This window comes from Bactrocera dorsalis, chromosome 3 (genome assembly GCF_023373825.1).
Source record: "Bactrocera dorsalis isolate Fly_Bdor chromosome 3, ASM2337382v1, whole genome shotgun sequence".
Taxonomy (NCBI): Eukaryota; Metazoa; Arthropoda; class Insecta; order Diptera; family Tephritidae; genus Bactrocera; species Bactrocera dorsalis.
The window spans coordinates 82,240,903-82,253,656 of record NC_064305.1 but is presented as its reverse complement, the minus strand read 5'-3'; the positions used below and the strand labels follow the sequence as shown (position 1 = coordinate 82,253,656).

At 37.5% G+C, this 12,754-nt stretch overlaps 1 protein-coding gene across 1 annotated transcript; it reads right to left on the bottom strand.

The window, feature by feature from the left end:
- Positions 1–942: 942 nt before the first annotated feature.
- Positions 943–4,732, bottom strand: LOC105226210 (probable cytochrome P450 12c1, mitochondrial). Its single transcript, XM_049451949.1, has 6 exons — positions 4,478–4,732; positions 4,219–4,330; positions 3,895–4,141; positions 2,843–2,956; positions 1,662–2,097; positions 943–1,597 (listed from the first exon to the last, which is right to left on the bottom strand). The coding sequence occupies exons 1-6, from the start codon at positions 4,601–4,603 to the stop codon at positions 1,001–1,003; spliced, it is 1,632 nt and encodes a 543-aa protein (XP_049307906.1). The 5' UTR covers positions 4,604–4,732; the 3' UTR covers positions 943–1,000.
- Between the last annotated feature and the right edge of the window lie 8,022 nt (positions 4,733–12,754).

Genomic DNA, 12,754 nt, shown 5'->3' with positions numbered 1-12,754 from the left:
AACAGAATAACATCAGATCCATGTTGGATAGACAGAGTTATGAGAGAGTTTTTATCACCGGAATTTTTCACGTTTCACCATCAATTGCCTTAGTTATACTAGGTAATCCAAGTAGATGTACTTTTTTCAATAGACTTTTTTTGACAGATAACGCGTGTGTCGAGTCAAGCTGACATGTTTTTTATGCGTTGTTTGGCATTTCATCTTGGAAAGACTTACGCCTGAACAAACATTACAAATCATTCAAATTTGTATCGAAAATTAACGTTCTGTAATGTGCTATGGTCAATATACCTTCATTGGCGACCATTATCACGCCATGATAACCGACTATTTGATGCCTGAAATTGAAGTTCACGATCTCGGTGACATTTGGTTCAACAACACAACGACACTTCCCACACATAAATCAATGGACTTATTGAGAGAACACTTCAATGAGCAGATAATTTCATGTTTTGGGCCGGTCAATTGGCCACCAAGATCGCGTGATAATACACCGCTATACTTTTGGCTATGGGATATGTAAAGTCTTCATTTGCCAGTTATCAGTCGAAATGCTCGAACGTGTCATGGAAACATGGACTCAATAGATTGACCATCCGAGACGTAGTCACGGCCAACATTTGAAAGATATATTCTTAAAAAAATAAATGCCAAAGAATGTCTTTTGAATAATATTAAATTTAAAGTTTCTGTGTTTTTTCTTTAAAAAAAAGGGGAACCTCGAAATGGAGCACCCTTTATATTCACGTGCATGGAACTTATGAGGAAAAGGAACAATTCTCCAAGTCTCATAAACCCTTACATTGTTACCCCTGGTTTCGTTCATATTGTGCACCTCAGAAATTCTTCGGGGTATTTAAATTTTTGTTGGCCGATATTTTAGAATATTAAGTATTCGATTACATTTGGGTACGTCCTCAAAGAAAGACATTAAAATTAATTTCACATAACAAATCACATCTCAGATCTTTATTTAAAAATAAGTGTTCCATTCTTACTTCAAATCGGTAAACTTAAACGTCAGCGGAATGGCGGGAGTACTAATTAAGTGATAACTAAACGGTTTTTCTACCGAATGGTTGTACTCGATATTGAAATTGCGCACTAAATTCGCCAGCGTTAATTCCATTTCTATTTCAACAATGCGCCTGCCGACGCAACTGCGCGGTCCAAAACCGAAAGGCAAATTGATAAATTTATTCACATTCTCAGCAACTAGGCGCTGTCCATCGGTTAGCGTGGTATCCGACTTGCGCAGCCAACGCTCCGGTATGAACTCACGGGGTCGTGGATAGAATAGCTCTTCATTGGCTAGCATATTTGTGCTAAGCAAAGCACCGGTGCCCTTAGGCACCTGATAACCACTTAGTACAAGGTCGGCACCGATTTCGCGCACATTACCGAAAGCGAGGGGGTAGAAACGCAGCGCTTCCTTGATGCAGGCACGTAAGTATGGCAATTGCTTCATATTTTCAATAGTGAACGGGTCATTGCGGTGTGGCAGCACGGCAAGTAGCTCTTCACGTAGCTTCTGTTGCTTTTCGGGGTTCTTAGCGATGCAGAGCAGTATGGCAGTGATCGCACTGGATGTCTACATAAAATAGTCAAATAATTTTATTGTATTTGCGTTCCAAATTGTTTTTAATAATACTTACCCCATCTACACCAGCTATCATCATATCCATTGCCATTACTATAGCTGTCTTCCGATTGATTTTCAATAGTTTTTCCAAAACACTGCGTTCTTCACCATCCTTTGAGGGGCTTTCTTCCAGACGCGCCAATGCTTCATTTACATAGTGATTGGTTATATCGAACGTTAGATCCATTGATTTAGCGAAACGCCGGTATGACGGTGTGGTAATGTATTTATAAAATGATGGCTTAATGCCCAAGTCATAAATGGACTTTAGAAATGCGCTCATGTGCTCACAAAGTACTCTGACTTCTTCCAAGTCGGGATTCCTACGAATCAAACCGAAATCATGATCTAAAGCAACTACTCCAACAGAATCAAAAGCGAGATGATTAATGTCAACAAGGAAATTGTTGGGTACTTCCAGTGTGTGTGGATCGCGTATTTCACGTATTCTGGAAAAGTGCAATTATTCAATTAAAAGTTCATAATTAAAAAAGTATTAGTTCAAAGTACTTTTCTAAAATTATTTTACTCTTTAAATTTAAAGTTTTACTTTAAAAAAAGGTGTTCTTTTAGACATGTGGTTTTCTAGAGGAAATAAGGTACATAATTTACTGCAATCTTCTTTTCTTAATTGGCGTAGACACCGCTTACGCGATTATAGCCGGAGTTTTCATTGGGTGTTTTTTTTTTACGTGGCGGGTCCCAAACCTAGCGCACAACCCTATGTAGGAGTTGTTTCGCTTTCTCACTTTAGCTCGCCTTAAAACGGATGTTCTTAGGCTACCCAGAGGATACTTTGCCAAAGACCGGAAGTCGTGAGCTGCTTGAGCCATATGTAAAAGAATCGTTTCTGGCCACTCCCAAGTGAATGGCGATCAGAGAACTTTCCTCATTTGCGTGAACTTCTACACATGACCCCATCCTCCGCAATGGCCATGCTTTATTTTAAAGGTAATGATTTGCCATTGTGTTTTAAAAATGACTACAGGCAAGTGACCGTCGGCGCTGGTTGTAATAAATTCCGCACGAGAGGTTCAATTTTCGCCGAATACTCTCTTTCAAGGCGACAATCGGATCGGGCTTTTCCGCGTATACCAGCGACTTCACACAACCTCACCAAAAAAGGTATTGCCTCATTGAAAATCACATGTCCAAAAAAACTCCCTTTCTTTATCTAGAATTCTGAAAGCTTACCTTTCTACAAACTCTAAGTTCACTTTTTGTAGTGGCTCCAAATAGAGTTTAGCATTTTTGGGCTGCATCAAAATGGGATTTACTACATGTCGGAACTTTGCCCATTTTTCATCGCTATTTTGAATAGATAAAAGTAGAATTATTTACACATATGTTAAATACAATCTAATCTGTTTTGTATATAATATGTTCATAAGTATCCGTAAAGAGTAAAAATATGCCCATCCGCCAGAGCACAGAGAATACTAACGAGTTTTTCAATAGAAACGATACAAAAGTAGATCGATAGGGACAGCAAACGACGCCATATTTTTCCCCGCTCTTTTCACATTTCTCTTCTGAAACGTTTGTCATTTCATCATGGAAAGATAGGCGATCCAACAACTAGTCGAAGTTATTAAAATTTACTACCGATTTCGGAGTCAGTGGCCTCAACTTTAAGATCGCTACTTTCAATTCATGGTCGTCATAATCGCACTTCTTCCGTGATGATCAAGACCAACATGTTACTGTGAATCGGCCCGAATTGTATTTTATGCACTGGGACAATATGTGGCTCCAAAAGGACGGCGCCACACAGCGAATGTATGTACGTCAAGTCTATGGTCTATGCCAAGAAGCCAGTGACAAATGATGAACTTCGTACGAATATAGAACGTGAAATTGCAGGAATATTGCAAGAATGCACCTGTTGTTTTTGTAAATCAATGTACTTTGATTCTGAAATGAATCTGAAGAGTTTCAAAGAGTTGCCAAATTAAAATAAAAAGCACTAAGAAAAAGCCAGTCATGTCCGTTCAATTATACTCAGTGGTTATCTAATATAAGTACAAAGTAGCAAATCATGTTTCTGATTTCTCGAACAGTGGTATCAAATTTTTATACAAGTCTAAGTAATGTATCGTATAAGGTGGTTGGATTACTCGAACAGCTAGTTTCTTTACGAAATGCTATGTCTCCAAATATAAGGCATATTACTGTATATGAAATATTTAGCCCAACAGCCGAAATATAAAAGTTTCATATTAAAAATAGTTAGAACACACTCTTACTTATCATTCAGACCCATAGTTTCCTTGAAGAATCCGTCCTTGCGGTTTTCCCGATAGTATCTCAACGCGTCAGTACCAGGACGCTTTGGCCAAATACCTTCCGTACGATAGACCTTTTCAAAATCGTCCACATTGAAGAGTACAACAGAGTCAGGCTGCCCAATTACACCAGGCAAACGGTAAATGTCGCCGAGGCGTTCACGGCATTTAAAAACGAAATCATTTAAAGAAAGATCGGCGAATTCACCTGTAAAATAGAGAAAGAGTTCGAAAAAAAACCTTTTATGAAAAGAATACGAAGTAAAGTTAGTAACTGCAACCGACCTCCTTTTAAGAAGCCACGTAACAATTGATATCTAGTCAGTCTCGGCATAGATTTATAAGGTAAGGCCTGCTGCCATTCCACGTCCGCTGATTTGCTGTCAATATTTTCAACCTGAGGCAATAATAAATGCGCATTGTAATAATAATTTGTATTAAAGTAAAACTTTTTAATTATTTAAAAGTAGAAAAATAGAATAATTATGCAGGAAATATAATAAAATATAAACTATGAGCCACCCTAATGCACTTATTTACCCACCTTGACATTGCTGACTGTTGATTGAAATGCGACTTGGCATTTTTGTAACTGTTGTTGCTTTTCATTGTGTATAAACAAACGCGTAATAGTTGTGCCGGCACAACGAACATTCAAAATTGTTGACATTCTCAAAACGATTTTCACGAAAACTCAGATTTGCATAAAGACTCGGTCGAAATGTAAATATTTCGCACTTTTAGAATAAAGTTGGAAGTGTTGCGCTTGACTTACGCCATAAAACTGAAAAGTGAAATAAAGTAGCTGACACTGGTGTATGCAATTAATAAAGAAAACAATGATGACAGTGCCTTAGAGTTGAGGAGGGGTACGAGAGAATGATTAGATTACAAGTATTTGAAAATGATTAGGAAAGTTGTTTGCTTTTTGGAGTATTTTTCATTGTTAAGTATGGGATATATACTTAGTTCTCATGTAAACATTTTACTTGTGAGCAAGAGCACATTAAAATAAAATTCTAAATAATCTGAAGTTAGCTCTTTAAGTTCCACTTTTCGCTTGAAAATAGAATAAAAAGGGAAGTAATTCAGTTAGTTAAGTAACTTTCCAAGGAAAATCGATACTCATGGATCGTGAAAACTCGATTTAAATTATATTAACCATCTAGAATTGAAATTACTGGCTTTTCCTATTTTAGTATGTATTTTAGTAGCTTCTAAAATAAGTATATACATATGTATTTGGATCTGCTTAGTTCAAGTTCGAACCCTTTCAAAATTTATTTGCTCACCTGCAGTGATAAGATAATTATAGTGTGCTCATTTATGAGTATGTACTTAGGTGCTTATGTACTTAAGTCAATAAACTTGTGTGTAATGGGTGTAACAGTCTGGAGTATCGCGCGGTTCAGACTAAATATTTTGTAGTGACGTAAAGTAGTTGTAAAAAATATTAAATTATATTAATACTACAATAATAACTTTATTTAATATACATATATAGGTCTAGCAGGCTTCAAATCAGCTCGTTATGTTTTCGTACTGCTCTCTTTTTTGAACAAAATTTCATGTAAAGAGAGAGTATGCGGATACCTCAGTAAAGTGTTATAAATGCTATCTTCTTTTTTAAGACTAGTTTTACTGTTCTTAATGACTCAAATGACAAATTACGTATATAAAATAATTTATTTTATTCTCGAAACTTAAGACATCAAATAATGTACATATAGTCGAATATAGTAAAAGTAAGGATCGAAACTAAGAGTGTTTTTTTCGTCGCGAAAAGAAGAGTCTAACCATAAAAATATTTCAATGCACCTATTTGGACACCCTTTCGCTACAAATATTTACAAATATGTAGCTCACATTATTACATACTTACATAGTGAGCTTATCTGTAAACAAAACTGCTCAAGTTCAGTCATGAATATTGAATATAATTTCATCACATTGTTTTAACAAATTGGCCGAGCAATGTTATAAATACGTATAAATTTTATTAAAAAGATGAAAAGAGTAGGATTTTTGCAGAGATACTCTTATCTATCTATGACTTGCAATTATTATATTTACCTTTGGGGCGATCAAAGAATTAGTAAATCAATCTACAGAGATAAATAAATGTATGTATGTATGTAAATACATATGTATGTATACTTTTATTGAAATGCGAGGGAATATTAATGTTGCATCGTGACTTTGCACAATGTATAATCGATTTATTCTATAATTTTTATTGTTTCTTTTTATTAATAGAACAGGGGGCGCTAGATCGTAAAAGTAACATTGTCATGTTTCCAGATAAGCATTATTGATAATGTTGTTGTAACGACGAGTGCGCGTACATGTATATTAGAGCGGGCCTATTTACAGTGAGCCATGAAACGTTTCCAATTTTTAGAATACCGTAGGTCAGAATGATACGTACAACACGTACGTTTGACGCATATGCGATTTTATGGAAAAAATTTGTAATGCTCTAGTATAGGTACATATGTACATATATACCTCAAGTATATTATTTACAATTCAAGTTAACGAGCAAGCTTAAAAGACATTAAAATATTTAATCGTTTTCGAAGTAATTACACCTTCTTGCATGAACCCCGCACGGCAATTAAACGATGATTTCTAGAATTCACTGAGATGATTGGAATACTTTCGTTTAAGCAGAGCAGCGCCGAGTTTATCGATAGCGAGTTATCGCTATCGTCGTTAAAGTTCCAAAACTATTCTCTTAGCCTGAAAAACTAATTCAGCTCCAACAACTCGGCTTAAGTTCATTAACAAAGCAACATTCACAATATTAATACAACATACAAGTAAAGTGAGTTTAATAGGGTTTTCGATTTTCAAAGTGTAAAGCGCAGTCATTTGATGGCATAATTCCAAAGGAAACTACTTTCGGTTGTGAATGAACTTTTTTGCTTACGTTAAATGTTTTCTTGATATTTAAGCTTTCATTAAAGCTGAATCATTCGTCTCGTAACTGTGATAAGCAATTTAAAGTAACAATTTGGTTATCTTGTTTTCATTGAATACAGAGTCTGGTCTTATGTTTCAGACTATTGTCTTCTTTGAGTATCCAATCATGATTATTTTGTGCCGTAAAGCATTTCGGATGAATAAAGTAAAGACATTCCCTTTTTTTAATCATTCAGGTTTTCTGTGAAGCATAACAAAACCCCAAATCCATCAACAGAGCAGCATCCATAAATATGCACCTTTTGGGTTTACTTAACATTCCTTTGACAGAATGTTTATTCACTTCTTAATCAAACATGTCTCAAGAGACTGAACCAGAGAACGTAAAACAATTTCTTATTGAATAAAATAAAAGTCGACTGATATGTAAATATTATATTGTTCCAATCACGGTTCATGTTTTTCTGAATGTGTTTTCTTAGACCGGGAATACCGGGAACTGGTTTCTTCTCAAAAGGGAGAACAATATCTTTGTCGTCACTTTCTTGGTAGATGTTACGTGATTCCTTTCCTCTCCTATCTTGTTATCTATAGTAGATCGAAAATTAAAATAAATATCATCCTTTAATACAATTATGAATGCAATTACGATCCATGAAATTTGGCTTCGGAAACCATAACAATGATTAATATACAAGTACAAGTTTTTAAAACATATCGCTCATTTGCTGCAAGACTGGCATAAAACAAAAAATGTTATTTTTGAGTTAATGCTGCAGAATTGTTCGTTATATCATACTTTATGTTGAGAAAAATTCATATGAATACCTCTTATATGCTCCGCTTGAGAAGAGGTGTAAGGTTGTAGTCAGTTGAAAACTTTAAACGCGTTTTCTGGAGAATCGAGTTTTTTGACTTATGCCGGTCTTGCAGCAAATGAGCGATATGCTTTTTAACTATTGCTGAATTTTTTCTTTCTTTCAACTGGATACCACAAAACTTGGGCCACTGCAAGTCTGCTTCTGACCTCCTCTTTCTCTGCTCAAATATCGATGAGGGATATGTGGACGGGTTTAAGTTGCTGGAGAAGATGTGCAATGAGATTTTTCACGGTAAAGTCAACGGTAGAAGAAAACGTTGTATGAAAATTTTTCTGTAAGGAACTCTCCGCCAAGCTTAGCTCTAGTCTAACAGATTACTTTAACTGTAACTGATTATAGCGGAATAGCTGATAACTACAAAATCCATAGGCTAACAAGAGGAACACTTCGTCCATCCACATTGGAATTAGAATGAGTTGCATCTTGGTTGTCCTCTTGCGCTCTTGCCCTGAATTTATAGACTTCTCGTGCTGCTTAGAAGGTTCAGGTCAACGATCGGTTAGATCCTTCTGGCTTAGGTTATAACTCGGGACTACATTCCCTTTGCAAAGTTCAGCTTGTAACAATCATAGGAGTTCCTTCTACACATTATCCAATAGGTATTAAAGGGGTTATGTTAAAAATCTTGTCGGAAGCAAATTGTGAAATTTGCATGTTGGAGGGTGAGGTAGACATATCCATGCAATTTCTCCTCCAGCTTTTGCCAGACAAAAATAAATTGTTTTAAGTGCGCTCCTTGAGTTTCGAAGATGGTCTTCGAGCGGGTGGGATGCTCCAGCTTTTTTATGGCATGAAGAGTTTTTCGAGAGGATGGAGACATGTGTAAAAGTTTACGCAAGTGAGAAATGTTTTGTAATTTTCATTCAGAAACGATTCTTTTACAAATGGTTCAAGCTGCTCACGTTTTCCGGTCTTAGACGAAGTATCCTCCGTTTAGGTAAAGAACAACAGTTTGAAAGCGAGCTAAAGTGAGAAGACGAACCATCCCTCCTAAGGGTTGTACGTTGGGCTTGGGACCCGCCACGTAATAAAGGGCCCTAATGAAAAGGAAACATCAGCCTCGGATGAAAGACCCCCTTTTGATGACGACCACCTGGAATATCTTGTTCCTAAATTGGGAAGGTGCCGCTGCCCAGCTGGTTGATGTCATCGTAAAAGTAAAGGGTGACAACACTGCCGTCCAGCTGCAAATATTGGTTTTCGGAAAATGCAAAAGAACAGCTGGTACGATGAGGAGTGCGTACCATACTCTCTTAGAACCAACAGACGTGATATAGTGACGGAATGGACGAAAACACTCCAGCTCTGAAAGCATATGACGCAGTACCTTTGGGGCTAGCAGTGGAAGTGGAAGATCTCCAATCTGTTGGAAAGACAAGGTGAAGAAGAACTTGGCTGCACTTGGAAGCGAAGTATTCAAAAATATTTGTAAAACGTTGTTGTACTTGAAAATGGGGTTTTTAAGGTAAACATGCATATGAAAAATTTTGAACAATAAACATCGCGTTTATGAGCCAATAAACTCAAGTTTATGGCTTCGCTAGAGTATGCTATCAGAGGGCTTATGCACTTCCAGGTTTTTGGCCCTTACGTTTTGCCACTAAAAACCGTCATACTCACTCAAATTTAGTGGTCCATAACATTTTCGAATATGCTGCATGAACTTGTGTATTCACCTACACTCACCTGCACCTACTTACATACATCATTCAGACGAAAGACAGCACACCCATAAAATATGGATCTTTTATTTACTTTCATTGGCACGCGTTGGCCCGGAACTCGGACGGCCAAGGCATTACCGCAAAAAATGTAAGTACCTTCACAGCCGACGGAAGCCACTGGACATACATACATACATTCAAGTATGCTGGGTACACCGGTAGCCAGCCGGTAACAGTTGGTCAGCGTAGGTGGTGCATCATGCTGGTTTACAGTTTTGTTTTTGACACCGCTGTGGCCTGCAGTAACGGCACTACAAAATACTACAAAAAAACTGTGCTGCTGTTGCACTTTTACTTCCACGGTCCAAATCACCTGCGCTTGTGTGTGCGGCTACATAAATAATTTATATTTGACCGTTTTAGCTGCGAAGTGTCGGCTTGGCGGTGAGGAGGCGTTGATGTAGTGCAACGAGGCATGTAAAGTGGCAAGTGTCGGTGGCAGCAGTTACCGCATGCGCTGAGATTTAAAGTTCGCAACACCTACAAGCACACACACACAAATTTTATATATGTATGTACATATGTATATATATCTGTGAGTGTGTGTGTGTGTGTGAGTGCAATTGCAGCGCTTGAGCACATTTAGTTTGGCATTTTTATGGCCGCCACAGCAGCTGGAAATTATTCACACATAACAATCACACAGCAGCAACAACAATAACAACAACAACAAAAGCAGCAATTACATTGTAATTTCACTCGCTGGTTCACTATCCTTTCTGCTTGCCACTAAATTACCACTTCAAAGAAAACACTGTGTAATATGTTGTTGGGAGTGTGTGCCGTTATGCTGCAATATGTTGTATGTCGAATTTGCCAATTTTGTTGTTCTGTTTTGTTTTTCTTTTCGCGGTTAATAACGACGCCTGCAATGCTTGTTGTTGTACGCGAAAGTATTAGGCGCCGCTACCACAGTGGCATGTGGCAGGAAAATGTTAAGGCGGTACTTTGTGTGGCAGAAATGACTGCATGCGCCTACTTTGAATATAGGTACACCCATACATACACATACATACATATGAAGTACATGCTTATGTAAATTTGTCCACATTTACTGCGGCAATTTAAATATTTACATTGCCACCTAATGCTTTCTTAGGTTTGCCGTTAGTTTTCTTCTTATTTCCCTCATTACATATTGCTATGTAATTTGCTGCCTTGTCGCATGCCACATTTTACATCATAATTTCACCTGATCGTGCAATGCATTGATCACACCTCAATTATTGTCCTTATATGTTTGGGTGAAGTTATATACATAAGTATGTACATATTGCTTTAAGTAGAAGTTGTGCGTTGAAAGTATTTTACATGTTGTTTGGCTTTTCTTAGCTTGAAAGCGCTTTGCTGTTGTTAGTTTGATTTGTGGTTTTCGTCTTCTTTGGCGATTTCTCAATACAGTGCTTCCGCCATATATTTTTCAATTTTTTGTATGCCCCGTCGCCATGTGTATTGAAACAGGCTTGTTCGCATATAATTATGTTTCATGATTATGTAAGAACAGGAAATTCATTTGTGCAGTCAACTTATTCATTGAATTTATAGGCGTATCAAGAAGTGATATCAATCGAGGAAAGAAGGAAAGTTAGACTGCTCTATATGTAGATGCTTGTCTGCTTTGATGTCCAGAAATCATAGGTATGAATCAAAACGACCGTTGACATCAAGAAAGTGCCACATGGGGACAAGGGGACAGTGTTCAGTTAGGACGTCTCTCATTGTGACTAAGAGAGCCTTGCCAAGAGATAGCAGCTCAGTAGGTCGCAACCACGTACAGGTGCTGATTACTGACCAACGTTTACTGAGCTAGCTCATAGCAGATGATTCCAATTTCAAACATGTAGCAAAATCTTAACCAATCCCGACTTGACCACGGTTTGAGCTTTGAGACGCACCGCAATTCGGCAACTACTGTTTTCACGTAAAGCTTTCAGTAAAACTAACTTTTCACTTCCTGTAACTAAAGGGTGATTTTTTAAGAGCTTGATAACTTTTTTTAAAAAAAAAAAACGCATAAAATTTGCAAAATCTCATCGGTTCTTTATTTGAAACGTTAGATTGGTTCATGACATTTACTTTTTGAAGATAATTTCATTTAAATGTTGACCGCGGCTGCGTCTTAGGTGGTCCATTCGGAAAGTCCAATTTTGGGCAACTTTTTCGAGCATTTCGGCCGGAATAGCCCGAATTTCTTCGGAAATGTTGTCTTCCAAAGCTGGAATAGTTGCTGGCTTATTTCTGTAGACTTTAGACTTGACGTAGCCCCACAAAAAATAGTCTAAAGGCGTTAAATCGCATGATCTTGGTGGCCAACTTACGGGTCCATTTCTTGAGATGAATTGTTGTCCGAAGTTTTCCCTCAAAATGGCCATAGAATCGCGAGCTGTGTGGCATGTAGCGCCATCTTGTTGAAACCACATGTCAACCAAGTTCAGTTCTTCCATTTTTGGCAACAAAAAGTTTGTTAGCATCGAACGATAGCGATCGCCATTCACCGTAACGTTGCGTCCAACAGCATCTTTGAAAAAATACGGGTCAATGATTCCACCAGCGTACAAACCACACCAAACAGTGCATTTTTCGGGATGCATGGGCAGTTCTTGAACGGCTTCTGGTTGCTCTTCACCCCAAATGCGGCAATTTTGCTTATTTACGTAGCCATTCAACCAGAAATGAGCCTCATCGCTGAACAAAATTTGTCGATAAAAAAGCTCGAAACACATTTCGAACCGAACACTGATTTTGGTAATAAAATTCAATGATTTGCAAGCGTTGCTCGTTAGTAAGTCTATTCATGATGAAATGTCAAAGCATACTGAGCATCTTTCTCTTTGACACCATGTCTGAAATCCCACGTGATCTGTCAAATACTAATGCATGAAAATCCTAACCTCAAAAAAATCACCCGTTAGTTCAGAAATGTATAGCTTTCATAGCAGCAATTCGCAGATGGATTTTTGGTCTACGATGATTTTTTACGTTACCTCGTTCTCTGTTGATATTATTTTTATATCCAGTCTTATTTTGACATCAAAATTACCGGAACGGAATCAACAAAACCAAAATTGAGCAGCATTGACTGCCATAGTACCAATACCACTTTTTCAGCTACCTGACCTGCGTTTTCGCCTTTATCGAAGAAAACCAGTTAGATATGGTATATTTTTCTTTGGTGGTGTCCATTTTTGATGAGTGCTCGAAGAGTACTGAGTAAAGCAATCACTAAACTGTGTGAGATTTTTTTTAATACCGTGTCTTATCTTTCCATAAGTCACACCTTAAGTCTTAACT